At 67.1% G+C, this 27,410-nt stretch overlaps 3 protein-coding genes across 8 annotated transcripts in view; all 3 read left to right on the top strand.

Annotated features, from left to right (window-relative positions):
- The first annotated feature begins 1,778 nt into the window (after nucleotides 1-1,778).
- Nucleotides 1,779-3,165, top strand: TMEM35B (transmembrane protein 35B). Of its 2 annotated transcripts, none has more exons than XM_041129069.1 (3): nucleotides 1,779-1,935; nucleotides 2,467-2,605; nucleotides 2,697-3,165. In XM_041129069.1, exons 1-3 carry the CDS (start codon nucleotides 1,828-1,830, stop codon nucleotides 2,825-2,827), a joined length of 378 nt encoding a protein of 125 aa, XP_040985003.1. In that variant the 5' UTR covers nucleotides 1,779-1,827; the 3' UTR covers nucleotides 2,828-3,165. The 2 variants fall into 2 exon arrangements, with proteins under 2 accessions (XP_040985003.1, XP_029895844.1); XM_030039984.2 differs by having other exon boundaries at nucleotides 1,782-1,935; nucleotides 2,425-2,605.
- A 1,963-nt stretch (nucleotides 3,166-5,128) lies between these two features.
- Nucleotides 5,129-6,281, top strand: LOC115351981 (platelet-activating factor receptor-like). Its single transcript, XM_030039497.1, is given in 2 exon segments — nucleotides 5,129-5,533; nucleotides 5,535-6,281. Coding segments are annotated over 2 exon segments (1,086 nt in total). The 5' UTR covers nucleotides 5,129-5,194.
- A 2,727-nt stretch (nucleotides 6,282-9,008) lies between these two features.
- DLGAP3 (DLG associated protein 3) overlaps nucleotides 9,009-27,410 on the top strand; it is a 29,393-nt gene continuing 10,991 nt past the window's right edge. The window contains exons 1-2 of one of the 5 annotated variants that reach the window (XM_030039361.2): nucleotides 9,009-9,375; nucleotides 25,863-26,493. The gene's annotated coding sequence lies outside the window, so the exon portion shown is untranslated. Of the gene's footprint in view, nucleotides 9,376-14,054; nucleotides 14,597-17,531; nucleotides 17,798-23,511; nucleotides 26,494-27,410 lie in introns of those variants that run through there. The other 4 variants (XM_030039362.2, XM_030039364.2, XM_030039363.2 and 1 more) reach the window with 4 other exon arrangements.

Consider the following 27,410-nt stretch of genomic DNA (forward strand, 5'->3'; position numbering starts at 1 on the left):
CTGGTAGAGGACTGGCAAGGAGGTTTTCCTCCAACAGTTGGGCACCATGCCAGTGGGTTGTTGTCCTCTAGCTGGCAAAGCTGATCACCCGGTTCTACCAAATGTTTCATTGCTCTGAGTAGCTCCTGTAATTAAAAAAAAAAAATCAGAGACTGAGGGCAGGCATGAGGTCCCACGTGGATGGTGTTAGAGTCCCATCCCACCCAGGCAGCAGCGTTTTATCTGCCATCGTGTCCTTCTGCCATGGGGGCTTCTCTGAGCTGTGCTGCTCTGCCAGGGATTGGGAATGGTGTGGGGGCTGTGACCCCCACCCAGGCAGGATGGTGACCAGGTGCCCCTTCAGTGGTGCTGGGGCAGCCCTTGGCTTGGCCCCAGCCGCCTGGGAAGAGCAAACACACGCTGAAATGGTTTCACAATGTTTGCACAAAAAAAGGAACCTTTGTCCTGGCCGTGAGCGGGCTCTGCTCTGCGGTGGGGGCGAAACCCCGCTATCAGAGAAGGGAGCTGCTGCTTTCTAAGCTGAAGGAAGACGATTTCTGCGGGTGGGTGTCTCCCTGGCTGGCTTGAACAACAAAGCCGGGAGCAGTGACAAATGCTTCCTGCGGTAATGCCAGCGCGCTGAAGCCACGACCCCGTGCTGCGGGTGTGAGGGTGCTGAGCTGCTGCAATCCAGTGTTCAGGACGGGTTTTTTTTTTTGTTTTGTTTTTTTAATACTTTTTCCCCTGAGGGGCTTTCTGGGACAAGAAGGGCTGGAGCCTGCCCTGGCCTGTTGCTGTTTATCATCCCTCAGCTCGCAAGACGGAGCAGGGAGAAGCTCCAAATCATCGTGAGCAGCTCCTTGGCTGCACTCGCTGCGGCTTCTCCCAGCAGAGCCGGGGAACGATGTGCTGCCAAGAGTAAAATTAGTGTCGCCGCTGCCGCACCGCCATAAAGCCATGCGGCCGCGGCAGCCCCTACAAGGCGGCAACACAGGGCCACCACGGCTGCTCCGGGGTCAGTGCCGGCCCAGGCCGGCCGTGCCCTCCATGCCATGCGGTGCTTCCCGGTGCCCGGAAAACAGTTCCTCCTCTTTCATGATTTATCGGCATTAAAAAAATATTTCCACTTGAACCACGCTAACACCAGTGCCCACGCGGCTCCCCTGCGCCCTGGCTCTTGCCAATCCAAGGCTGCCTTTTCCAGGAGCCTCGGAGCGTGCCAGCAGCCGAGACACGACGCGAGCGGCGCTGGCGCAGGCGGTGACGCAGGCCCGGGGAGCGCGGGGATGGCGGCAGCCGCTTCCTTCACCCCAACCAGGCCTCCCTGGTGCCAGAAGAAAATCCTTGCTGCAGCTGCCTCATTAACCAGCTCGCTGCCTGACCCCGCGGAGCTGCCGGCATCCCTGCCCGTGCCGCTGCCTGCCCCGGTCACCCCGAGCCAGCGGCCATTTGCGGGTGCTGGCGTGGAGCTCGACGCGCCCACGGCACCCACAAAGCCGCAGCTGCGGGTTTGGGGGGGGGGGGGTGTCCACTTTTTTTCTTTTTTTTTTCACTCGGCTCTGGTTTGGTGGGAGGATGGTGCTGGCCAGGGGAGGAGGAGGGATAACAGCTTCGGGGGGGTGAAGCTGCAGATTTAAGCACCCCCTGCCCCAGCAGCACCCCACGGCTGGGGGGGGGGGGGGGGCGGTCCCTGCTCCTGCCTGCCCCAGCCAGGACGGGGCTGCGGGAGCCGGGGAGGGCCCGGACCAGGGCCCGGGTGCGGTGCAGGGGCCGGAGCAGCCCCGGGCCGTGCCGAGCCGATCCGCCGCTGGCCCCGCCCGCCCGCCGCCGTCCCCGCCCGTCCCCGCCATGGCGGCGGCGTTCACCGCCCTCCGCGTCCTGCTCGGGCTCTTCTTCCTTCTGACGGGCGCCGTGAAGCTCTCGGACCAGCTCTCGGCCGACCTGCACCGGCACATGGTGAGCGCGGCTGCGGTGGGCGGGGGGGGGGGCTGCGGCTGGTGCGGGGGGGGGGCGGGAGCGAGCCCTTGGGGTGCTGAGCCCTTGGCGGGGGGGGGGGGTGAGCTGGTTGGGGTGCTGGGCTGAGCGCTTTGGGGTGCAGGGGTGAGCCTCTTGGGGTGAGCAAGCCTGAGCCCCTTGGGGTGCAGGGCAGAGCCTTTCCGGGAAAATCCCCGGATTTTATTTATATAAAAATGGACCCTGAGCCCACTGGGGTGCTGGGGCGCGGGGCTGAGCACTTGCGGGGGCGAGCAGGTTGGGATGCTGGATGCGGGGCAGAGCCCTTGGGGGTGAGCGAGCCTGAGCCCCTTGGGGTGCAGGACAGAGCCTTTCCGGGGAAGGGGCTGAGCCCGCTGGGGCGCGGGGCTGAGCCGAGCAGACCCCGCCGGAGGGGCTGTGCCCCCCAGCCCAGGGCTCAGGGCCGCTCCGCTCCCCTCCCGCCCTTCCCAGAACTCGCAGTTCGAGCGGTTCGCCGACGTCTTTCCCCTGAAGGAGTTCGGGTTTGCGCCCGAGCCGGGCCGGTACCTGGAGGTGGTGGGCTGGGTGGAGGTGGTGGCCGGGCTGCTGCTGGCGTTCGGGCCCCAGCTCCTGCAGGAGATCAGCAACTTCATCCTCAGCGTCATCATGATCGGTGAGAGCGAACGGGCGCCCGCCGCCCCGCGCGGGGTCTCGGGGGACCCTCGGGCGAGGACCCCGGTTCCCACACTCTGCTCCTCGCCCAGGTGCCATCTACACGCTGCTGGTGCTGCGGGAGCCCCTGGCCGTGTGCGCCCCTGCCACCCTCTGCCTCGGCCTCCTCCTGCTGCTCAACATCCGCGGGCACGCGGCCCCCCCCAAGCCCAAATTCGAGTGACCGGAGGTGGGAAGGGTGGACGGCTCGGCCGGCGGGGAGCAATGCCCTTACGGTATTTTCGGGGATGGCATCGCATCCTGCGAGGTAAATTGCCGCTGGTGCGCAGTGTGTCCTCTCCTGCCGCTGCCGAGGACAGTCGTGCTGGTTGTCCCCACGCTGCGGGACCGGGGCTGGTGCTGTGGGACGGTGGCCGTGGCACCGCCACCGCTCTGGCAGCTCTGTTGCTAAACTCGCACAAAGTGTCCGGCTCTTCCCAGCATTCGGCCACGCTGGGCTGGGGCTGGCTCTGCTCTCCTGGGGGCTTTCATATTTTGGAATAAAGCCTCTTGTTTTTCATATTTTGCCTCCCCTCTTTATTTCTGCCTCCCCCCATGCTGAGGCACAGGGGCTGAGGGGACGTCCTGGGGCTGGAGGTCCTGGTCCCCTGGAGCAGTGCCCGGGGACGAGGTCTGGGGACAGGCAGGAGCCGGCGGCAGCCGGCGCAGAGGCAGACAGCTGGTGGGGAGAGCCCGCACGCAGGCGGGAACCCCCCCGGCCGCCCGGAGACACCCAGCGATGTGCCACGCCGCTTGCTGCAGATCCAGAGGGGGTGACAGCATGACCCTCCAAACCCTGTGCCCGGGCAGGCACGTGCTTTTTGGGGATCTTGCTCCAGTCGGGCCCTGCACCCACAGGGACCCCTCCACCACCACGGATGGGCAGGGCCAACGCGGTCCACTCGGGATGAACCCCAAGACCACGTTTGAACCCAGTGCATCTCCCAGCAAGGCAGCTGGGATGGCTGTGGGGGTAGACTGGGTGTCTTGGGATGAGCAGAGGGGGTACAACACCCCCATACCCCCAGTGGGACCTGAACCAGCTTGGGCTGGCACCTTTGGTGTCCCAAAGGAATACCCACAAATTGCAGGACCACGCAAAGCAGCGAGTTGGATGCTCACAGAGCCGGGGGGGGGGGGGGGGGGGGGGGGGTGCTGCTCCCCCTAAATCTAGCTTTGAAGCCAACAAAAGCACCAAGAGCCGGGAGGAGGCAGATTCCAGCTTTGATCCCTTTCAGGGCATCCCTCTTTTTCCCCAGCTGCTGGGTGCAGAAACTTGACCCTCCGCTACTTTCATCCCAGCGTGGGTGGGAAAAGGGCCCTGGGAAGTGGTCCTAGACGGGGCCAGGGCTACGCGGGGGGGCCCAGCCGCGCTGGTACTGGCGCGGCCGGGCCCCCCCACGTAGCCCCGGCCCCGTCAGCCGGCGCAGGGGGTCTTAGTATGGCTCCAGTGGGGAATCCCCCATTACATACACACGCAGGTGCTCACCCCACTCCAGCTGCTGTCCTGCAGGCACTAACCCCTACGGGGGCTTGGTGTGGCAGGGGGGGGGGCTCAGGCAGCCCCTGCCTCCCCCAGCACTTAAAGCCTTCCCCAGCCTGGCTGGATCAGACAGCGAGGAGCAGCCGGAGGGGACGCAGCCGCTCCAGCCCGACGCGGTGGGGTAAGTGACCAGCTCGGCACGCGTGAGATGGAGCATCCCCCGTGCAAACAGGGGTGGGGGAAGGAAAAGGAAAGGGGGACCGTTGAGGGAGCTGGGGGTCCTTGGGGGTCTGCGCTGGCTCTGCAGAACAACTAAAGCCCACCGGGATGAGCCCTGAATCCCACCCCCAGGCTCGGCAGCTCATGTCCTCCGTGCCTCGGCCTGGTGCTGGGTGCTGCGTGTGCCGAATCCGGCCCTGCCATGCTGGAAAACACCCGCTGGGTGACTCAGTGCCGTTGGCAAGGTGTGGGCAGGCGGTGATGGGAGGTGAAGTAGCTGCAGCCCAGGGATACAGCCATTGCGGCACAATGGGGTTTTCCATGGCCAGGACCAGCAAACGGCGGGGTGGCAGGGCTGGGGAGCACGGGGGGGCTGCCGGCCCCGTGCTCGTACCCCCTCCCCACGCTGGGGTCTCTCCACTCCACGCTGAGCCAGTGGGCAACTTCCCCACGGGTGGGCTCCGTGGGGGGATTTGGGGTGCTGGGAGCAGCATGGGGGCTGTGTGGCCCCAGCAGGCACGCGGCTGCGTGGGAGGTGTTAAGCCCCCCAGCTGCCAGCCGGAGCCGGCGCAGCACCTCCGGGTGCCGCCGGCCACGGCTCTGCCCCTCGGCCGCGGTGCAGCTGCGCCTGCCGCTCCCCGGGGAGCCCCGGCTGGGTGGCTAGCGGTGGCCTCCGGGCTCCCTCACGGCGTGGGGGGACATGGCTGGGGTTGGGATGGGAGGGGATCTTGGAGCCCCTGGTCTCTTGCCAGGAGCTTTTGGAGGCTGAGCCCCTCCGGCAGACCGCCGGGGGGGCTCCGTCTCCGGTGCCCGTGGGTGCCAGCCGGAGAGTTCGTCCTGCCCGGGTCGATGTCCCTTCCCTGTCGCCCAAGGGCTGCGTTCAGGGCTGTGCCACTGACCGTCGCCCCGTCTTTGCAGGAGCCCGGGATGAACGGCTCGGCACCGGGGCCGCTGCCGGCGGGGCACCCCGGCGAGTGCGTGTCCAGCGACCCGGTGCAGTTCGTGCTGGTGCCCGCTGTCTACTGCCTGGTGCTGTGCGTGGGGCTGCCGGGCAACCTGGTGGCCTTGCTGGTCTTCCTGCAGAGCGGCAAGGTGAGGAAGGCCATCCGCATCTACCTCATCAACCTCACGCTGGCCGACATCCTCTTCAACCTCACCCTGCCCCTCTGGATCCCCTACTATCTGGCCGGGGGGGGACTGGCTGCTCTCGGAGGCCGCCTGCCGCCTGGCCGGGGCCGCCTACTACCTGGCGACCTACAGCGCCGTCACCTTCATGGCGCTCATCAGCTTCAACCGGTACTGCGCGGTGCGGGCGACGCGGCGGGAGCTGCCGCTGACGGGGCGCCGGGGGGCCGTGCTGGCCTGTGCCTTGGCCTGGCTCCTGGGGCTGGGCTGCTCCGTGCCCACCTTGGCCGCCCGGCAGACCTTCCCTGCCCGCGCCGGGGCCACCGCCTGCTTCGAGCAGCACGGCCGGCAGCGGGCGTACGCCTATGCCATGGTGGGCTTCTTCGCCGTCGCCTTCCTGGTGGTGCTGGGCACCTACGCCTCCATCGCCCGGGCGCTCTCGGTGCCCGCTGCCGCCTCCTCGCCGGGTTCCCACCGGCAGCAGGCGCGCGCCATGGTGCTGGGGATGCTGCTGGTCTTCGTGGTCTGCGTGGCCCCCTACCACCTCACGCTGGCCCCCTGGGTGGGCAGCCGGCCCCCCGTGCCGCTCTGCGGGCCCCCCGCCACCCTGGACGTGCTGCACGCGCTGAGCGTGGCCCTGCTTAGCCTCAACAGCTGCCTCGACCCCCTCATCTACTGCTTCTCCATCCGACGCTTCCGCGCCGACCTGGGACGGACCCTGCGCAAGATCGGCCGGTGCCTCCCGCTCTCCCCGCCGGCCCCCACCGGGCCCGTGCCCAGCGTCCGCGCGTCCTCCTTCGCCTCCTCGTAGTGGGGCGGGCACCGGGGTCCTGCCCCCCAGGTGCCCCGGTGCCCCGGTCTCGGTGGGACGGGGTCCCTGGCACCCGGCTGGGGATGGGGAGCGGCGTGGGGGGAGCTCTGGCTTTGTGCGCACCCCCCTCCTCCTCCCACCCCCGCTCTGCTCTCTGCGCATCCCCACGCGCTCACGAGCCCACGGTTTCCGTTCACGCACGGATCCTGCCCTTTGCATTCGCAGGCACCGGGATGACAGCTTGCCTGGCAAGGGAGGGGGCTGAGCCGCTGTGAGGGGAGGCTGAGCCGTGGTGGGACCTGGTGAGACCGGACGGGGAGGGATGCCCAAGGTTTGCTGTCCCCTCCCGGGGGTCTCCATCCCGTGGGGACATGTTTGATCAAAGACACCCATGGCATGAGCTGGGCTGCCCGGGGCGGGGGGCTGTTAAGGGCTGTGCGGTCGGTCCCGTCCTGCAGAGTGCCCAAGCCTTGCACCCGCATCCCTCCTGCTCTCGGCCAGGATTAAAAACGAATGAGCCAAAGGCTTCCCCAGTCTCTTTGCTGGCGGGCGCCTGTGCCGCACACTGAGCAGTGCCAGCTGCTCCCGTGCCCCAGGACAGGGCTGGGTGCTGGGCAGCCCCCGGTCCCCCCCAGCGCCAGCCCCCCATCCCCATCCTCCCAGCCCCAGCTCAGCCCCGCTCCTGCAGCAGGAGCCTGCTCCGGGGCAGCTCCTGCGCCGGGGGCTGCAGGACCCTGCTCCCCCCCCCCCGCCATCCCCTACCCTGCCCACGGGTGGGTGGCCACGGTGGGCACAGCGCAGCCTCCGACGCCGCGCCTGCCGCCCACCTTCCCGGCGAGCCCTGGCGTGCGGCGGGGGCGGCGGAGCCGGCACAGGGCCGTGGGCGGCTGCGTGGGCGGAAGATGGTGTTTTCCCAGCCCTGGCTCATTCCTGCCGCCACCGCAGCCCCGCTTCCCAGCGCTGCATGGACGGGAGCAGCGGGTGCTGCGCAGCCGCATGGGCTCTGGGGCACGTGGCGGGGGTCGGGGTGCATCGGCTGCACCCTGACCGGGGGTCTCGCCCCCCCCCTCCAGCACAGGGCTGCTCTCCAGCATGCTCCAACCCACTGGTGCCTGGGAGGGAAGCGTGAAGCATCGGGTGGGAGGACACGGGCTGCCTGGGGGACCACCGGCACGGCACAGGCAGCGTGGTGGCCAGGCACCGGGACGGCTGGGTGATGCTGTGCCTGTTGGCAGTGGGTTATTAAAGGCTGCTTGGCTGCCAGGGGGGAGGCAAAGGTACGGGGCAAGGCCAGGCCCCAGGGGGACGGAGTGTCCATGTGCCATGGGAATCGTGCACCGTCGTGACTCGGGGAGACCACGGCACAGTTAACCCAGCGCGGGCTCGCAGGACGCCAGGGTTCCCCGTGGTGCCCGGGCACTTTGCTCTGGCCCCATGCAGCCGTGCCCATGGGCCGGGCTGGACGGAGCTGGTCTCTACGTGCCGCAGTGCCGCGTCTCGGCAGAGCCGGGATGTGACCAAGGGTGCCTCAGCTCCGCACCTGGCCCTGGCCCAGCCGTCCTCGACCACCCAGTTGTTCCCCTTTTGAAGTTCATATTAAATTTTAATCCTTTTATATAACTGCTCAGGGAGGTGGGCAGAGCTCCGCTCCCCGCATGCAGCAGGAGCAGCCATGCCGGTGGCAATGCGGTGTGCTGCAGGGCCTGGTGAGGGCTGGGGCTGGGGCTCCCCTCCCTGGGGGCAGCAGGACTTTTGGGGGGCTATCTGCATGCCAAGGGTGGGGGCAGCCCCAGTTCCAGCTCCGGCTCTGGCGGGGTACCCTGGGGAAGGGACTGTTCAGTGGGGGGGGGGCAGCAGTGACAGGGGCCACAGGGGTGCTGAGCAGAGTGCCGTGAGATGGGGGTGGCTCCGCAGAGCCGCAGCACCAGGACCAAGGCCTGGATCCGGCCTCGCTGTCCCCGCAGCGTGCTGCTCTTCTGCTGCCCCATGCCACCCGGCAGAAACACTCGTGTCCTCCAGCCCCGGCCGTCCCGCTTGGGTGACTGACGGTGTGACTGCTGGGGACAGCCCTGCCCGCTGACGCAGCCGGCCTGGCTAAGGACCACAGCGCTGAGATGTGGACACAAAACACCGGGACACGGTTGCTTAAAAACCTGCTCCAGGCGCTTGCCTGGGCCTCGTCCCTCCGTGCTTTGGGCACGCGGCGTGGCGGGCGGCTTCGGGACCGGCGCGGTGCCAGGGCCGGGCACGTGCCGCGGTGTGGCTCCCGCCACCGCGCGCAGCGAGGCGTTAACCGGGTTATTGTTCCGCTGCACTTCTAACCCACGCGCGCCGTGATTATTATTATTAGCAAATTACACGGCGCGGTGCGAGGGGCTTGCCGGGCGGGCGGCAGCCGGCGGTCCCCGGGGGGCTGCACCTCGCCCGGGGCTGTCCCGGTACCCCAGGGCTGTCCCGGTACCCCGGCACGTCCCGGGCAGGCAGCGTGGGCCACGGGCAGGGGTGGGTGAGGGGTCCCGGGGTGCCCCCGCCGCCCCGGGGGGGATGCCCACGGGTGGGTACCACCTCTCCCGCTGCCAGCCCAGCACCGCGGGGCAGAGCCCACGCGGCGTGCCCCACCGGCGGCAGCTCCCTCGGCCCCACGCGTGGGTCCCCCGCCCGCTCCCCTCCGCGCTCCGTCCCGGTGGTCCCGGTGCGCCGGGAGGCGGCGGCAGAGCCGCACCGGAGCCATCTTGCGCCGCCGCCGCCACCTCCCGCTCTGACTCCCGGGGAAAATCCACCGCCGTGTCTTGGCTGCGCCGCGGCGGCGGCGGCGGCGGCGGCGGCGGCCCCGCTCCGCTCCGCACCGATCCGATCCGCACCGCTCCGCACCGCACCGGTCCGCTCCGCGCCCATCCGCGCTGCACTGCGGGGCCGCCGCCACTCGCATGCTGCCGCCTGCCGCGCTCCCACGCGCGGGGCGCCGGCCCGGGCCGCGCCGGGATCATCCCAACCGGGATCAACCCAACCCAACCCAACCGCTCCGGGAACAGCCGGACCGGGTGGCCGGGGAACCGCCCGGCAGCGGCCGGAGGATGTAGGCGGTGGGAGCGGGGTAAGAGCGGCGGGGGCGGCGGGAGCCGGGGCGGGGGGGGGGGGCGGCCGGTGCCGCCGTGGGGCACCGTCCCGGGGGATCCGGGGTACCCAGCGCGGGTGGGGGGGGAAGGGGGTTCTCCCCAACGGGGCGCCGGGGCCGTGCGGGACAGGCTCCGGGGGGGGGGGGGGGGGGGGAACGAGACATGTCGCCCAGGGACCCATCCAGCCCCGGCGAGCGGGTGCTGGGCGAGGGGGGGGGGAGAGCCGGCAAGATGGCTGGGGGCATCTCGCCGGCCCCGCGGGGCTCGGCTCAGCCAGCGCGGCGGGTCAGGATCCCCCGGCGGGGGCGGGAGGAGGGGTGCGGGCATCCCCCATCTCCTGCTGCCTGAGGCTTTGGGGAAGGGGCTGAAGCTCTCGGCCCCTCCAGCCTCTCCCCCGAAGGCGATGCCAGCCATCCTGGCGCTCTCCTGCTGCGGAGGGCTCGGGCCAGGGCTGCGCCGGCCCAGGACCCTTCCCCAGCCCGGTGGTCTCCCCTCTCGCCAGCCTGCGAGCTTGGGGGGGTTGGCGCTGGGTGCAGGAGACGTGCGCCGGCCGGGCCGGTGCGGGTCCGGGGCTGCCGGTGGGTGCTGGGAGCTGCTGCAGAGCATGAGCCGAGCTGTGACTCTCGCCGCACATCCAGGCTTCGTGGTACAACCCAGCCTGACAGGCAAGAAGGGGAGCTTTTCGGGGGGCCTGGGTCTGGGCGTCTGTCTCCTCTCGTCGCCTTCCTTCTCCCGGACGGTTGGGTTTTGTTGGGAGAGCCAGCCTGGTCCCTCCACCCTGTGCCAAACCTGCAGAGCAAGTTGGCGCTGGGACCGCTCGTCTCTCTCCATCCCGTGACATCCAGCCCTGCACGTCACCTCCTTCGCAGGGTGCGGGGCCACGCTGCCCACAGGGGCTCCCTGCCTGCTCCCCGGGGCCGGCCACAAAGCTCCGAGTGGGCAGGAAGGGACAGAGCAGGGCTGTTGGGTGCCGGCTGCCCCCGTGGGAGCCCGGGCTGGGAGCAGGTGGCCTCCCTTGGTGTAAATCAGTGCAGGATCTGGCCAGCAGCGCAGATCCTCCTTTAGGAAATGGATGTCATTTCCCATCTATCTGGGTTCCTCGCCCCTGTGCTCCCGCTGTCATCCCACACACGTCCGTGGCTCCCAGACCTTGAGGACCCCGTCTGCTGGGGGATGGAGTGGGGGGATGGCCACAGGGAGACGGCCACAGCCACGCTCAGGAGGTTGGAAGGAGGCATGTCAGCCCTTTCAAAGCATTATTTGAGCACCGGCAGGGCTGAGAGGGAAAAAAATAGCCATCAAAGTGACCGTGGAGCATCTGAGCTGGAGGGGCCCCTCTTGGCTGCGGGGGCAGCAAGAGCACCGGCACAGGGCGGCACAGCCGTGAGCTGTGTTTGGGGCTGCCTTGGGCGTTGTTACCCCACCGAGCCTGGGCACCAGGACCGGCTCTGGGCATCCCTGCTGCAGAGAATGGGGTGACAAAACCACGGCATCCCCATCCAGCCTGGGCGAGTTGGTGCCGAGCCCTCGGTGCCCAAACCTCCCTCTCGAGAGCCAGGGCTTGTGCTGTGTGGGCTGGAGGAGCAGCACCCAGCCCTCCCAGCCCTCCTGGCGCCTGGCCCCTGGCAGCCTGGGCAAGGCACAGGGAGGGAGCGGAGGGCAGTGGGGAGCCCAGGCTGGAGGGTCCGGGGGGGACCTTTCCTTCAGCTTCTCCATCAGTAGCTTGGAGGCAGAGCTGTGCCGGGACCTGCGGGACACAGGGGCCGTGCAGGAGCCCCGAGGCTGGTGGCTGTGCTGCTGCATAAGTCTCCATAGGTCTGCCCACCTGTGAGGGCAGGATCAGGCCCCGCGCTGGGGCATCATACCCAGGTGGTGCTGCTGCGGCTGGGGCTGGGGCTCCAGATCCAGGTTTTGCAGATGCTTGTGTCTCTCCGACAAGCTGATCCAAAACCCTGGATCCCACCCAGCCAGAAATTTGGATCTGGAGCCAAAGGTGACTCTTGGCCCTTATTGCCATCACGGGCGAAGCTAAAATCTGGATCTGAGCGGTGACGCGAGGAGCCTGGATCCTGCTCAGGAGCTGAACGTGTGGCTCGTGCTCCTTCTGCCCATCAAATTGGATTTCCTGAAATAGCCTGTTGAAGACCAGAGCTCGGCAGGGACCGAATGACAGGTCACCAGGGGTGTGGAAGCCCCACCACGATCCTGGCTGCCTGCTTCAAGACGTTGGCAGCCAGCAATAATAGTAATATACGGTGCCATTGCCGGGAGAGCGCAGCGCTGGAGAGCTAAGAATAGCAGGCGAGACGTGCCGGCAGCCGGGGGACTCGCAGGGAGGGCCGGGGGCCGGGGTTGCGCGGTTGGACGTGTGCCGGCGGACATCCCGGCGATGGGGTGGCTGGTGGTGGCAGCCTCCCTCCCTCGCAGGGGGGAGGACATCCCCGCGGTGCAGGTGGCACGGGGCACGGCAGGTGCCAGCAGAAGGCAAGGGGACGGGGACGTGCCGAGCGGTGCCCGGTGCCGCCGACCCTGCGTAGCGCCCTTCAGCGTGGCCTCGGGGCTCTGCCGTCCCCGAGAGCCGGGTGTAATGCCTGTGCTGCCAAAGTGGCCTCGGGATTGTGGCCCTCTCGATGGCCCTGTCATGCCCAGTCCCCAATACGAGCAGCAGCGTAGGGGCGTCACCTGGGATCCAAGGAGGGGGCAAGGCTCTGATCTCAGCACCCCACACTCACCTCCCCCAGGCTGGGCAGGATCGAGCTCCTTCTGCTCTGCCTGCCCTGCCCAGTGCCCAGCAGCTCGTCCCCAGGGCTGTACGGTCTTGGCCGTGGGGGGACGGAGAGGACACGGCTGCCACGAGCACACGAGCCGAGCCACGGGGAGGTTGGGCTGCTCTCTGCCAGCCGTGGCGGTGGCACGTGGCAGCAGAGCAAGTGGCCATCAGATTAAGGAGAATTAATTTGTACTTTCCCGATTTCCGTGGGGCTGGGGGTGCTGCAGGTGCCCGGTGTTCCCCTCCCGTGAGCAGCTGTGCTCCTGCAGCTCCTGTGTCAGTGCCTCTACAACCTGCCCTCAATCCTAATTAGATTTTCCACATCCCCCCCCCGCAGCTCACTCCTCCCCAAATGCTGGAGCGGGAAGGAGCCATGACATGGTTTCTAATCAGCTTCTGAATCCAGATATCTCTTGGCTGTTGTTAGAGGAGGCTTTTCACAGCCTTTGTCTGGTGCTGCCCGAGCAGGGTTGCTGCTCTGTGGTTCCCCTCGAAGCCGTGGCGGCAGGGGATGCCGGCGTCCTGGGGAGCGAGCCGCTCAGCGCGGTGCACGGAGGCAGCCGGGAGACCCTACAGGAACACGGCGCTGTTTGGAGCCGGACACTTGCAAGAGCATCACCAGCACCCACAGATCCTGCCACGTGCGGCTGGGTGGGAGCCAAAGCAGGCAGCCTCCCCGCCGCAACCTGGGGCCGGTGGGCGCTGGAGCTGCCACGTGGTGCAGTGGTGCTGTGCCGGTGGTGCTGTGCCGGCGGTGCCGGCCGCTCCTGGCAAGCACAGAGCGCCGCTGCTGCTGTTTTCCTGGGGCTCGTTCTGCGTTGGTCCCGCGGGGCTGGGCGGCGGGTGCGGGAGCTGGGCACCGTGCCCCGCGTGCCTGTCCTGGCGCAGCTCCGCTGCGGCCGGTGCGTTGCTGGGTTTGGCTCCTTCCCCGGCACACGGACCTCGTCAGCAGCGAGTTGTGGCTCTGAGTGAAGCCAGGGGATGCAAACACTTCCCAGTGCTGCCAAGCCCCAATTAATAGCCTGTGAATCATGATGCTGTTGGAAGAGCAGATGTTTGTGGCATGGTTGCCAGCGCTCGGCGTTTCACCGAGGGTCTGTTTGGCCTTAAACCGGCAGCTTCGGGTGGCAGGCGGCGGTGTTAGGAGTCTCGCTGCCTGCCTGGCCCTCTCCCCCGGCGGGGCCAGGAGCTGTTTGGGCTGGGAATTAGCTGAAGTTTTTGGTGGGCAGAGCAGAGCGGGAGAACAGCCTGTCCGTGGGCGTGTGGGGGTGCCGCTTCAGAGCGAGAGGACTGTGAAGGCTGAAGGTACCGAATCCCAGCGTGACTCCCAGTGGGGGACCTGCTGGTGTCCCATCCCCGGTGCTGTGGCCTCAGCCTGGGGCACCCCCTGTCTCCCCAAGGGACTGCAAGGGCTGTGGTGGGACTGGGAGCCCTGGGCCCATCGGTTTGGGGATGGTGAACTTGTTGTTACCGGGGAAAGACTGTGTCTTGGATGTGGCAGCCCCCGCCGTGGTGGTGCAGCTCAGCTGGGTCGGTGTCCCCAGCCGGTGGGTCGGGGGGAGACCCAGCGGCAGTTGATGCACCCCAGGTCGGTGCCGTCGGTGCCACGGGTGCAGGCGAGCCGAGGGACGGTCTCGGTGTTCCATGTCATGACACGCATCTGCCCCGGGCTCCCCCGGGCCCTCTCTGGGTTGGGGGGGAGTTGGGGACAGCCCCGTGCCGGGGTAGCCGCGGTGGGTGCCGGGGGGGTGCGGGTGTGCGGGGGGCTGGCGGGGGCGAGGGCTGCGCGCAGGTGCCTGCGGGGTGCAGAGGAGCGCGTGGGCGGGGGGCGTGGGGACGCAGCGGGGTGGGAGCAGCGAGGGTGCGGGGCGCGCGGCACCGCAGCGGTGCGGGAGCAGCCGGGCACGCGTGGCCGTCCAGGTGCACGGGGATGCAGCGGTGCGGGGCGTCCGTGCGTCCATCCGGGGGCCGTGTGTCCGTCCGGGCGCGCGGGGCTGCGTGTCTGTCCGTCCGCGCGTGGCGATGCGGCGGGGCGGCGCGTGGGCGTACGGGCGCTGCTGGCGTGGGCAGCCCCTTCCCGGGGGTGCGTGGCTGTGTGCGGGGGTGGCCGGAGCGCGCCGGGGAGCGCGCGTGGGTGTGTCCCAAGCGTGCAGGGGCGCCGGCTCCGCCACCGCCTCTCGCTGGCTGGAAGGTGCCGGTGTTGGCCCGGGCGCTGGGAGCGTGGCCACCGCCGCGCTGCCGTGGGTGGCCGTGACCCCGGGGACGCCTCCGGCCCGGCCAGCGGCCGCACGCTGCGTGGCCTAGCCTGGGCATGGGCAGCTCGCAGGGATTTCGCAGACAGAGGGAGAAGCCAGCCACCACGCCGCTTCTGTCCTCCGGCTACTGCCGAGCCCAGACGGGCAACTTCGTGGCTTAGCAGCAGCGGCAGGGTGAGTGGGGTGGTGGGGGCAAGAGAAGGCGCTGCTGGGCGGGAGGGGAGCGGGCCTGGCTCCGTACAGGGGGGGTCCATGCTTTGCAGAGCCCCTCTCCAGAGAGAGCCCCGCTTTGTGCCCAGCGGTGCTGGTGCAGCCGAGTGCCCCCAGCCCGGGCAGAACGGGAGCCCCCCCAGGCAGCCCGCACCCCCACGCAGAGCCGCTCCTAACCCTTTCCTGGCCGAGTCCTCCTCCTTGGCAGCTACCTCCCCGTCTCAGTGTGCAGCGTATGGCTCCCGGCCAGCCCTTGCCCAGGCAAGCCTCGGCACAGCCTTGAAGCTCGCCCGGCCGGGATGGGGAGCTCCCAGCCTAGAAGTCTCTCCTCCCTTTCCCTGCAGCCCTGCGCTGGGCTGGGGGCTGTGTCTGCTGGGGCCGGGGGCTGTGCACGTTGCGGGGTGTGTGCTGGGGCTGGGGGCCAGGGGCTGTGCACATCGGGGTGGGGGGCTGCGTGCGCTGGGGCTGTGCACGCTGCGGGTGGCAGCCCGGGCTGTGCCTGAGCTGAGCTCCCCCTTGGGGTCCAGCCAGCGTCAACCCACCACACGCCATCAGCCCTGGGGTGGTCTCAGTTCGGGCGTTTGCTCAGGATGAGGGAGGTGAGACCCTGTTGCTCCAGGCCCAGCTCTGAACGGGGCCACGCTGCGCTGGCTGTCCCCAGGTCGTGCAGCGCTGGGGTCCATGGCTGGCTGCAGGGAAAGGGAGGAGGGAGTGTGTGGGAGGCTCTGTGTGTGGGAGGCTTTGCTGCATGCTCAGAGCTTGGGGGACGTGCTGGCCTTGCCTGAGCCCCCCGTGGGGGTGGGTGTTCATTTGCCTGCCCGTTGCATTCCAGAGAGCAGAGCAGGGAGCAGAGTCCCAGGGTGACTGGGCTGAGCGTGTCCCGGCAGCGTGGGGAGCGGGGCAGGGCTGCACCTCCATGTGTGCGAGAGACGGGGTCCCCTCTGCGGTGTCTGTGTGTTGGGCCACGGATGGAACCAGGGAGCCCCGGGTCTGCCTGCCTGCCTGCCAGACGGCCCCGCTGCCAGGGAGCGGCACAGCTGGTGCTGACATCTGTGCGTGGAGGCCTGCCTGTCGTCAGTTCGCTCCTTGGCACAGTCACCGTGGCAGTCGGGTCCCTCTGTGCCTTTCCATGGTTTTCCCCCACCACCTTGCCTCTCCATGAGACGAACCTGTATTCTTCGGTGTGTTTTCTTGGAGGGGAAACTGAGGCAGGAGGGAGGGAAGTAGCAGAGCCCTCTCCTGATCACCATCATCCTCAGGCTCAATCCCACGCCTCACCCTGGGTTGTTTTCTCCTGCCAAGTGATGCCAAGAGCCAGGTGGAAGCAAGGGCGTCCCGGGACACAGCTCCCAGCCGTGTCTGCCCGGGGCCCTGGAGCCGCCCGGCTCCTCCTGCCGCCACCTGGCGCGTCCCTGGCCTGGGGCTGCGAGAGGGGCTGGTGGCGGGGCTGTGGGGCGGCTGTCTGTGGTGTGTGCTGCCGGGCGGTGTGATGGCAGTTGTGGTCGTGGGGCTGTGGTGGCCATGGTGGCCGCAGTGGCCATGGTGGCAGTGGAGGCCATGGCGGCCGTGGTGGCCGTGGTGGCCGTGGTGGTAGTGGTGGCCATGGTGGCCGTGGTGGCAGTGGTGGCCATGGTGGCAGTGGTGGCCGCGGTAGCCATGGTGGCAGTGGTGACCATGGTGGCCGCGGTGGCCATGGTGGCAGTGGTGGCCATGGTGGCAGTGGTGGCCATGGTGGCCACGGTGGCCGTGGTGGCAGTGGTGGCCATTGTGGCCATGGTGGCAGTGGTGGCCATGGTGGCAGTGGTGGCCATTGTGGCCATGGTGGCCGTGGTGGCCGTGGTGGTAGTGGTGGCCATGGTGGCCGTGGTGGCCATGGTGGCCGTGGTGGCAGTGGTGGCCATGGTGGCGGTGGTGGCCGCGGTAGCCATGGTGGCAGTGGTGACCATGGTGGCCGCGGTGGCCATGGTGGCAGTGGAGGCCATGGTGGCAGTGGTGACCATGGTGGCCGCGATGGCCATGGTGGCAGTGGTGGCCATGGTGGCAGTGGTGGCCATGGTGGCCACGGTGGCCATGGTGGCAGTGGTGGCCATTGTGGCCATGGTGGCAGTGGTGGCCATGGTGGCCGCGGTGGCCATTGTGGCAGTGGTGGCCATGGTGGCCGCGGTGGCCATGGTGGCAGTGGTGGCCATTGTGGCCATGGTGGCAGTGGTGGCCATGGTGGCCGTGGTGGCAGTGGTGGCCATTGTGGCCATGGTGGCAGTGGTGGCCGTGGTGGCAGTGGCCGCGGTGGCCGCGGTGGCCGCGGCGGGCGGGCGCTGTCCGCGGTGCTGATCACGGCCGCCCGGACGGGAGAAGGGGCGGCGCGTCCCGACCCCTCCTCGGCTCCCCCCGGGGGTCCCGCCGGGCGCGCTGGGGGCTCGGGGTCCCCCCCCCGTCCCCTGGGGACGTCCCGGCCTGCCCCTGCCCTTTGATGAGCGGCAGCGGCAGACAGGGCCGGCGGGACGCGGCAGCCACCCCGCTCCCTGCCTGCCGGGCCGGGCCGTGCCGGGCCGGGCCGGGCTCGCCCGCCGCCGGGCGCTGCCGGTTGCCCCCGCTGCGCAGGTCGGACGGGGTCGGGGTGGAGAGCGGGGCAGAGCGGGGCAGCCGGGGACGTGGGCCAGCGAGGCTCCATCACGCCCTGCCGGGTTTGGGGCAGGCCGGAGAGGCGCTGCCGGCTCTGCTGCGTGCGCCCGGGTGGGCGCAGGGGGGTCGATGCGGAGCGCCCGGGGCAGCGCTGCCGGCTGGGGACCCTGCGCCCCCCCCTCCACCCCCCCCCCCCCCCCCCGAGCCGTGTCCCCCACCACGGTGCCGGTGTCAGTGCTCCCAGAACAAAATGTCAAACCATGCAAATGAGGCTGCGGGAGCAGCTGATTGAAGGGCCCTGCCCCGCCTCGGAGTTGCAATCAAATATGCAAATGGCTCCCGAGGAGGCTAGTGAAGGCTATTAATAGCGGGGAATGAGGTTGTGAGAAAGCATGGCGTTCCTTCAGAGGATGAGGCTGGGGGGCTGAGCTGGCTCGGCTTCTCCCTCCGTCCGGCACGTGCCACCCGGGCAGGCACCCGTCTCTCTGCCGGTGCCCCGGACGGGGTGCCGGGTGGTCCCTGCGGGGAGCCCGTGGACGCCAGGTATCGCTTTGGCCGCCATGACCCTTTGCGGGGTGGGTGCTGCCCGTGGCCTGCGCTCCTGCCCGGCGTCCTGCGCGAACGGTGCGTGTCTCCGCGCTGAACAGCCGGGAAGCCCCGTGGGGAAATCACATTTGTTGAAAACGCTGGGCTGAGATTTTCCCCTTGGGGAGTCTAACCTCAAACGAGGAGGAATTAGGTACCCGGGGGGACCTGGGCGCTGCTGGGGGGGGTTTACTGTGGCTCAGTCTGTTGGGGGGAGCTCAGCCTGAAGCAGGCATCACCGTTTCAGTGTAGGGAGGGAGGAGGGGGCTGGGGAGGGCTCCTCCCGGCCCCCCCATCCTTCACCCTCTGCTTTCATCTCCTCCTCTCTCTCCTGGTTTCCTTTTGTTGCCGTCGAGGCAGAGGACGTCCCTCTCCTGCCAGCTCCAGTGCGAGCATGAGGCGGGTTCCCACCATGGCGCTGGTGGGGACTGCGCTGTCCCCAGTGTCCCCAGCCAGCACGGGGGGCTCGGTGAACTTGGGCCCCCGCCACAGCCCCTCTGCCCCATCTCGTGGCTTTCGGGAGCCGGGATCCAGCAGACCTTTTTAGAAAATTGTGGAATTAAGGCTGGAGACAACAGTAACTAATTATTTAAAATCTGAAACTGGAATAATTAGCCCAATTAACAGTCTCAGGTGACATCTTATTCCATCTGATAACGGCCTGAGGAAGAGGGAAATTAATTAATGCATCAGCCTGACGTTTGTAGGTCACCACCAGCCCCTCGTGCCCGTCCGGGCGGGAGCAGGGTCGGCTCAGGAGTGCCCGTCCCACTTGGTGCAAGGGGTCTGCATCTTTTGGGGGTCTCGGTGCAGGGAGGGGGGCTGCGGATGAGCCCAGAAGCCAGTTGGGGACGACGGGTTGGGGGCTGGTGGGTGGGGGGAGAGGGTTCCGTGGTCCAAGGCTGGGGTGATGAGCAGGGGGACGGTGCTTGGTGTCCCCCAGGAACGCTACCAGTGCAGGTTCGTTAGCGAGGCGGCAGCTGTAGGCCTTTAAGGTTGCTGTGGAAACGGTGGTGCTCGTTACCGGGAGGAGCCTCCTGCTTTCCAGGCAGGGCCCCCCCCATCACTGAGGGAGGGGGACCCCCACCCCGGACACCTGGGACATGGTGGCACGGATCCCCCCCGTGTCTGGGGAGGGACATGGCGAGGGCACGGCCGTGTACACACAGGCGGGTGGCGTTGGCCATGCAGCTCCCCGCGGGCCAAGCCCCCTCCAGCATGGACCCCCCCCCCCCAGCCCCAGCTTGTCCTTGGCGTGTCCGGTGGTGCCAGGCAGGGCTGCACACGCATGGACACGCATGCACACGCGCGCATCCCTGCACAGCGCGGGATGCCAGCGTGCACACCTCCCCGGGCAGCGCGGCCGTGCCCCCGCACCCCCTCGGGACCCTGTCCTCGCACCTCCGCCGGCACACGGCCGTGCATGCTGCCGGCACGGGAGCGTGCGCGTGTGCGCGTGTACCTGCCTGTGCCCCAGCCTGGTAGCTCTGCCCAGCCCGGCACCGCGGCCGCGGTGCCGTGCTGCCTACCCTCCCCGGCACGGCACGGGGCCCACGGGGTGCGGCGCGTGCCGAGGCAGAGCCCCCGGCTGCAGCCCCGCGGGTGGCTCGGTGAGGCCTCGGTGCTGCTCTCGGCTCTTGGAGTTTTAATGAGGTAAATTGTATAAAAAGCTCCGTTTGCCCTAAATGCCCATCCCTGCGTGAAGCTGCTGCGGCGCAGCCCGGGCCCACCCTGGGAGCTGGGCAGGGGGCTATGGGGCTAGGCACATGCTCCTGGGTTGGGCACGTGGCAGCGGCAGGAGGAGGAGGAGGAGGATGAAGGCGTTTTAGCACATTTGCAATAATTTCCCTCCTCCCCCCCTCAGTTTACAGCTTACCTCAGCGGCTTATCAGCCTCCAATCTCATTAAATCAGGCAAATTGTAGCATCTGATATTTTATGGAGATTAAGGTGTGCGCCCAGACTCTATAATTATCGGCAAAGATGTATTTACAATACCTTGTTGCTAGTAAACAAAAAATAACTTCAGATCAAAGCGCTTTTACAGGGAAATAAATCTGCCGATAGAGCCCCACTGCGGCGTGCGGCACGGAGACGTCGGTGCTGCCCGGGGCGGGTGGGCATTGCGGGGGGATCCGCGAGGGGCGGTTCAGGGATGTCCCTGGTCCCACGTGGCTGCTGCGGATCCCGTGTGCCACCGCCATCCCCAGGCTGGTGCTCTGTTCCTGGGTCTCCCTTGTTGGCATCTCCCATGGGCGCCCAGTGGCACCCACTCCTCCGTCCCCGGCTCCGCCAGGGATTTCCACCCCGGAGACCTCCCAGTGCCCCTGCTGACACAGGACCGGGATTTATTGGCACAAGCATGTGAGCAGCAGCGGTAGCGCCTTGCCCCTCGATTTTTCACCACGGTGGGAACGCTGCGGATTACCGATGCGGTGATGCTGGTTTATTGCTGCCTGAAGTGGATTTATCTGCGTGGCGGGGCCCGGGCTTGCCGCCGGTGTAAATCACTGCAGGGCAGCCAGCGTGAGCCCGAGCACGGTGGCTGCCTCCCGCCGGGCCAGGGCGTTCCAGCCTCCCCGGGGGTTTTCATGGCCGGGCTCCCCGTGGGGCCGTACGCTGCACACCCTGACTCGGCTGCCTGGCAGCAGGCATGGCCGTCCCTTCTCTGTCTCGCTCTCCTGCCTGCTGAAACGAGAATAAAATGGTGATAATGCCACAGACGTCCTCTGGAAAGGGCTCTGAGGCAGATGAAAAGCCCTACTTAAGAGTGAGGCCATTATTATTAATAACTCGGAGCGAGGCTGTAAATTCAGCTGACACAGCTATTACGGGAAATGAACCTGCTCCCGTGCTGGATCCAAGGCTGCCCAGGCACGGGATGGGCATGGGGACAGGAGAGCGGGGCTGGATGGCCGTGGGGCTGCTGGCTGGGTCATATCCACAGCCATTGGTGCAGCATGGCTGGAGGGGGCAAAACCTCTTGGCAGACACTGAATCCATCTGGGCTTGCTGGGATTTCTTGGCTTTTCTGGGAAGGTCGGAGGTGTGAGGGAGGGTACCCGGAGCACGGGTCTCCCCTCAGCGGGAAAGGAGGCGGCTGAGGTTTGCGACAAGGCTGAGACCTGGCTGAAGCTCAGGACAGGGGTGATGCAGGCTGCGAGGAGCGTGGCCGGGGCTGGCGCCAGGGCTGGGTGCGGGAAGAGGGGCCACAGTGCCACAGCCGGCGCAGGGCTGAGCTGGGCAGGACCTGCCGTGATCAACCTGGCGCAGGCTGGTTGTGCCCATTTGGGGAGCATCTGTGGGAATATTACGCCTCGGCAAAGGTTACATTAAAATAAAAATAACCCAGTACCATTCATCGCCAGGCGCCTGCAGCCAGGTCAGCCAAAGGCGAAGAGCTGCCGCGGCTCCTGCTCCGTCGGGATAACTTCACCTCCGGCATTGCCACCCCATGAGCGGTGCAGCTGGGGCACCCACTGGTGCTGCCGCCCTGGGGCTGATGGGCTGCGGGTACCCGGGATGGCAGAGCTGGGTGTGGGGCCGGGCAGGGGGTCCTGTGGGGGTGTGGGGTACCGTGGGGTGCTGAGGCCGCGGTCTCGGGCTCGTGGTGCTGCCTGTGCCCAGCTCGGGAGCTTCTGCGGGGGAACGAGCTTTGATATAAATATCTTTTTGCTCAGCACACGACCTACTTTCCAGACAATGCCATTAGCCTCCCGACTCCCTCATTCATCTTCCACCATCCTCCCCCAGCCCGCCCCGTGGCGGCACCCGCGCCGGCGCTGCACGCCCGGCCGTGGTGTGGCAAGGCAGGATGGGCACCTGGCTCGGTGGCACCGTGGGGACCCCCGTGCTGGGGCTCGGGGCCAGCCGGTAGCCCCGTCCCCACGGCTGGCTGGGGGCTCTTGCTGCCTGGCCCCTGCCCCTGCTCTGGCCTTCCAGGGGGTGGCCGGGTGCCCTTTGGGGTTTCTCCGCCCCGTCGCGGAGAGTGCTCAGCTCCATCATCCCTTCCTGCTGCTTCCAGCCCCGTTCTTTGGCACGGTCCGTGCCCTGGCTGGCAAACGGCCTCATCCAGGGACAGCCTTGTTGGGGACATCCTCGTCAGGGCAGGGGAGAAGTACAGCGAAGCAAGCAGCAGCCGAGCGTTGGCTCCGGGCTGGCCCATGGGCAGCATGCGGGGCCCAGGGCCCCTCCTGAGCCCCCCCGGAGCATCCCTGGCACTGGGGCCACACACGTGGTTCATCCGGGGACGATCCTGCAGGAGCTCCCACGTGGCAGCGGAGGCTGTGCCGCACAGTTGGCAGCTGGCGAGCGGCTGGTGGGATTAGGGGAGGTTGGGCAGAGGGTGCCCAGTCCCACCAGCATGGAGCTGCCCGGTCCCTGGTGTCAGCTCTGGCATCGGTTTTGCCCTGAGAGCTGGAAATGCCTCCCCGGGAGGCAGGGCAGCCCCTGGACCCACCGCCCGCACACCTCCACGTGCCCCTGGGGCCGAGCCCCCACTCCTCCCCTGCAGCTAAAATTAAATATTCAATTTGTATTGCTGGTAAATCCTGTAAATCTCTTTTATCTCTAAGCTCTTGTAGCAGGAATATCGGTGGTGTAATCTTTACAGGGGCCTGTCCCACCACCCTTTGCAGCTCCCTGGCTCGGACCGCGCTCCCCTTTCCCCACATCTCCCTGTGGGACGCTTTGGAGGCTGGTGGCGGAGCAGGACCCCGGTGCCCACGGCAGAGTAACCCACAGCCAGAGGACCCCACGGCACACACCCTGCCTGCGCTGCCCGCTGTGGGGGCGAGGGCGTGCGCTGTCCCCATGCTGTGCATGATGGGGATGCCAGTACCTGGGTGACCGACGTGGTCCCACCAGAATGCCCCCCATCCCCGCCGTGCCCCTGGCTCACCAGCCGTGTACCCCCCCCTCGCTCTGCCCCCGCGCCAGGCCTGCGCTAAGAGCATTGTGCAGAATTATGTATTTAAATATTTAGGTTTTCATCAGCTTTGCAAATTAAGCCCATCCATTAAAGCAGCAGTTTGGGTCCTCCACTGGTGAGCTGGGCTGTGCCGAGCCCTGGGCTCACTGTGCCTGTCCCAGCCCTGGCCCCGGGGGTGGGATGCAGCCTGGGAATGGGGCACGGTGGCCCGGAGCATCCCTGCCGGCACGGGAACCAAGGGCTCTGCTTCCTCGCCGTTCCCAGGTCCTGCTTGCTGGAAACCCTGGCCCCTGTGGCCACGTTGTGGGAAGAGCTGTGGGACGGGACGGTGCTGCAAAGGGAACCGGTTGGGATGGGTGTTATTTGAGGTTGGAGCGGAGGGTGCCGCGCGCCGGGGAAAGCAGGGCACGGAGAAACACCAGTGGCAGGTGAGAGCCCTGGCACGGCTGAGCGCCCGGCGGGAGCGGAGCCGGGGATGGAAGGGCCAGCCCGGCAGAGGGCTCGGCAGGGACGGGCAGGGGACGGCCAGAGATCGTCACCGCTGCCGCGCTCGGCGCGAACACCGTGCCGCCCCGACCTCCCCAAAGCAGCTTTGGCGTGATCCCTGGCTTAAGTCATTACACCGTGTGGCTGGGGAGATAAGTGGCTTTTTAAGCCTAGGGAGCATGGCCCGTCCTGCTCCAACAGAGTGTGCTGCGTGCGGGTGGGGAGGGTGAAATGGCACAGCCGGGGGGGCGGTAGGGAAATGGGGTTCAGCCAGCTGGGGACCCTGGCACAGCCAGCAGCGCCTGGGGGGGCTGCCATGGCCCCCAGATGCCTGGAAAGGGTCCTCCGGTGGGGGCAGGTCTAACTCTTGGGGGATCCCTGGAGCTCACCACCCGCCTGGGGCTCTGCTGGGCACGGGAGCAATGTGCCCGGTGGGGACGTGGGCAGAGCCCCCAGGGTGAGCGCGATGCGGGGGGGATGCCCCTGCTTATCCCCTCCCTTTGCCGCAGGTGCACATCCAGCGCCTTGGTCTCACGTCGGCTCTCTGTCCTGCCGGGCTCCCCGGGGTCGCCTGCACGTCCCCCCTTTCCACCAAGCACTGGAGGGGCACTGGGGGAGCGTGCTGGCTGCTGCCGGCCCCAGGCAGCACGGGCAGATGTCAAGTGCGTCCGTGGGAGGGAAGCTGTCCGTGGGCATAACCGGTGATGGGTGCTTATCCGTGCGGCGCGGTGCCCATGAACCCTGTGCCAGCTGGCGTGGGCTGGGGTCCCCGGGGCCCTGCCTGGCCTGGGGGTCCCTCCAGGGTGGTTTCCCAACTCGCCGTTCCTGCCGCGCTGGCCGTGGGGTCCCACCTCTGGCAGTTGGCTCGCCGTGTGCCGTGTCCCGGCTCCCATGGGCAGGATGAGCATCGCTGTGGGGCCGAGGGGGCCGGAGGTGTGTGTGCCTTGGGGCAGCTCACCCCTGCCTCTGCCCGTGCCCACCCGGGCATGCTGGCACAGCCCCTTCCCTGTGCCACCTCTTTCCTTCTCGGCCAACTTCTTCACGGGCGCTGGCTGCCAGCCTCGGCCGCTCCGCACTTGTACGGGGCTTTTGAAGAAGAGGCTCATCCGCCAAGATCCAGGTTTGGGCTTTGCAGGGATGGAGCACCAGGCTCCCTTCTCCGCTGGCTTTGCCCCGGCAGCTCCGGGATGCTCTGGCTCCCTCGCACGCCCTGGCGCAGGAGTGTGGCTCTTGCCCCGGGGGTATCGGCTCTGGGGATGAGGGTGTCCGGGCGGGTGATGCTGGGCTGTGCGGGGCAGGGGGTCCCGCTCCCCCCGCGGCGGCGGCAGCTGGAGGCACCTGCGTTGTGGCGGGGAGTCCCGGTGCTGGCGGCCGCGCCGGGATCCCTGGCAGCTGGGGCGCGTCGTGGCCGTATTTCCTCGCTCTGCTCCAGGAGTAATTGCTCAGATGGGGACTTGGGGTAACTCCCATCCCTCTCGCGGCATGGTAATGAGTCAAGAAGACTCAAAGACAAATGGCTCATTAAGAAGCAGTGCTGCATTGCAGGATTTTTCATCCCACCAACCGCTGCATCAGCAGAGGCAGCACCTCTCGCGCTCGCTCTCCCCAGCCCTGGAGAAGGAGCTGTCAGGCAGCCGGTGCCGGTGCCAAAATTAATCATGTGCTTAATAACCTGCCCCTCCCGTAGAACAGCCTGTCCTCAGCCTCCCGGCACACGGAGCAGGGTGGCAGCGCTGGGCTCGGGCCCCAGGGCACCGTGGGTTTCGTGCCCGGGAAGCACCCGTGCTCGGCGAGGAGGGATGTGCCGGGGCAGGGCTGAGCTGGGGGAGATGCCCCCCGGCATCGGGGTGCCAGGGCCCCCCCAGCCCGGCTCCGTCAGGGTGCCGGCCAGCCGTGCTGGGCAGCACCATGCTGCCGGCCCCTCTTGGCGGCCTCGGTAAACACTTCTTGCTCCGCTCACATTTGCAATTCTTCAGCTGGTATTTGTCCTTCATGACTTTTTAAAAATCTTGCCTCATCCCTTATTTACAGCAGCGGCCAGTTGGTTCCTGCCGCTCGCAACCCTCTCCAGGCAGGGCCCACCTGCAGCCCGCTCGGTTTTCTTTCGTTAGCAGTAATTGAGCGCGTTTGCTGCGATCTTTGCATCCTGCTCACTCGCTTTCCCCGTCCCCTTACCTTTCCCCTTCCCCTGGCCAGCCCTTACCTACCGGGGTGATGAACCTCTCCTTAATGACACTCTTCCCTGCCTGACACAACTAATGAACCGTCGGTGAGCTGCTTTCAGCTAATTCAACTTTTAAGGAAATAATGACTCGTCACAGTATTATGTACTAAATTAGGCAATCTCTTACTAAGCCCCTCTTTTTTTTTCAGGCTGAGTAAATTTTACTAATACAGCCTAATAAAATAACAGAGCAATTAGTAATAAAATAAAATGTTTGCTTTCTGCAATCCTTCTCGCTTACGACGAGTTGGGAAAAAGTAAATAGATTAAAAGCGTGGTGGAAACGACCTGGCGGTATTCCATATTTATTTTCTTCCGTCGACCGTAGATCAAATTTGCTTAGCTCCTAAGTGGGAAGACCACTTTTTTTTTTTTTTTTCCCAGGCTCCAGCTTGCGCGCGGTGCCGGGCGCTCACGCTGCGTGTTTGTTCTCTCCTGCTTTCATCCCCAGCTATAAAGATCCCCAGCAGGACCCGCGCTGGCAAAACCTCGCGCTAATTTGCAAAGCAGAACGGGCCGAGCTCGTGTCTCTGCCGGGCCGGCGGCTGGAAAAAATCGCTTTGCTCACGGCAGAAAGCCGGGGTGGCGGGAGGAGGCTTTGTGGAGCATATGGCCGGATCCGGAGCAAATCAAAGTCGACGGCGAGGTGGCCGCTGGGCCGGCTCCGGCGCCCGCTGGCAGGGAATTGCATAAGACGGTGGGGCTGGGGACGGTTTTGGGGCTAAGCTGGGCGAAACACGTGTCCGCGGCCGTGCGGAGCCGTCCCCGTCGCTGCCGGTACAGGCAGCGCTGCCTACGGGGCGGCCTCGGGGGAGGAGGGAAGGTTGGGCTGCTGAAAAAATACACAGGGAGTTGTGTCAGGCCGTTCTTGGGGAGGAACACCCTTGCTCTTCCTCCCTGGGCTTCATCCCCCTCGTGTCACTCCCCCCAGAGCCTGCTGCCCCCGGGAGACCCAGCGTGGAGGAGCTGCCGCCGGCTGGGGCCATGAGGACAGCATCCCCCTGAGCGCTGGGCGGTAAGTGCTGCCGACGGGCTTCGCCGGGACCCCGGCTGGGGCTGGAAACCCTGGAAATGCTGCCCGCGGCTGGGGCTGCTTGGGAAGGGCAGGGGGCTGGGACACCCCCGGGCGCAGGACCGCCAACCCCAGCTCTCGAGGTTTGACCTGGAAATGTCGGAAAACCCGGTCTTGCCCTGCGCCAGGGCGGTTTGCCGGACCCAGACGTTGTGGTGAGGTTTTTGCTGTCCCGTCACCTCTCCGCCAGTGGTCCCAGAGCTGGAGGAAAGGTGGGGGGACCCTGGGTGCAGGGGGGTCCCAGGCAAGTTCAGGGTCCTGCTGGCGCTGACCCCGGTCTCCGCAGCCCTGGGCCTCGGCACGGCGCTGCCTAAAAGGCAGAGATCTCACCGGGCGGCTGCTGGGAAGCAGAGCCGCCTCTGCCGAGTGCCCCTATGGGAAATTAAGCGGGAGGCTGAATTTCGGCGTGGCCCGCAGCGCCGGGGGGCTATGGGCCCCTCTCCTCCCTGCGCTGACCCTCGTGGCAGGGAGAGACGCGGTGGGAGCAGACGTCAGAGGGAAGGTGGCGGTGGGGGAATCGCCGGTGGGAGTTTCTCCAGGCTTTGGATGCAATAAAGGCAAGAAGTGAGTTATTTGTAATGGTAATTACGCTCTTCCAGTTTATCCTAGCACATAATTGTGTGGGCGGTAGGTTCCCACTGGTGGTAATTACCCTGGTGTTAAATGGCACAAAATTCAGCCGGGCTGGGTTTTTTTCCCCCCTCTTTTTTGAGTCTGCGGTTCGGTGGCGCAAATCCCCTCCTTCCCGAGGGCTGCGCAGCGCGAGCGGCCTTCAGCGGGAGACGGCTCCGGCTCTCGGCCGCGGCCGTCTGCCCATGAGCCGCGCTCCGGCCGGTTCCCCCTGCCCCTGTGGCAGCCTC

This window comes from Aquila chrysaetos, chromosome 16, assembly GCF_900496995.4.
Source record: "Aquila chrysaetos chrysaetos chromosome 16, bAquChr1.4, whole genome shotgun sequence".
Taxonomy (NCBI): domain Eukaryota; kingdom Metazoa; phylum Chordata; class Aves; order Accipitriformes; family Accipitridae; genus Aquila; species Aquila chrysaetos.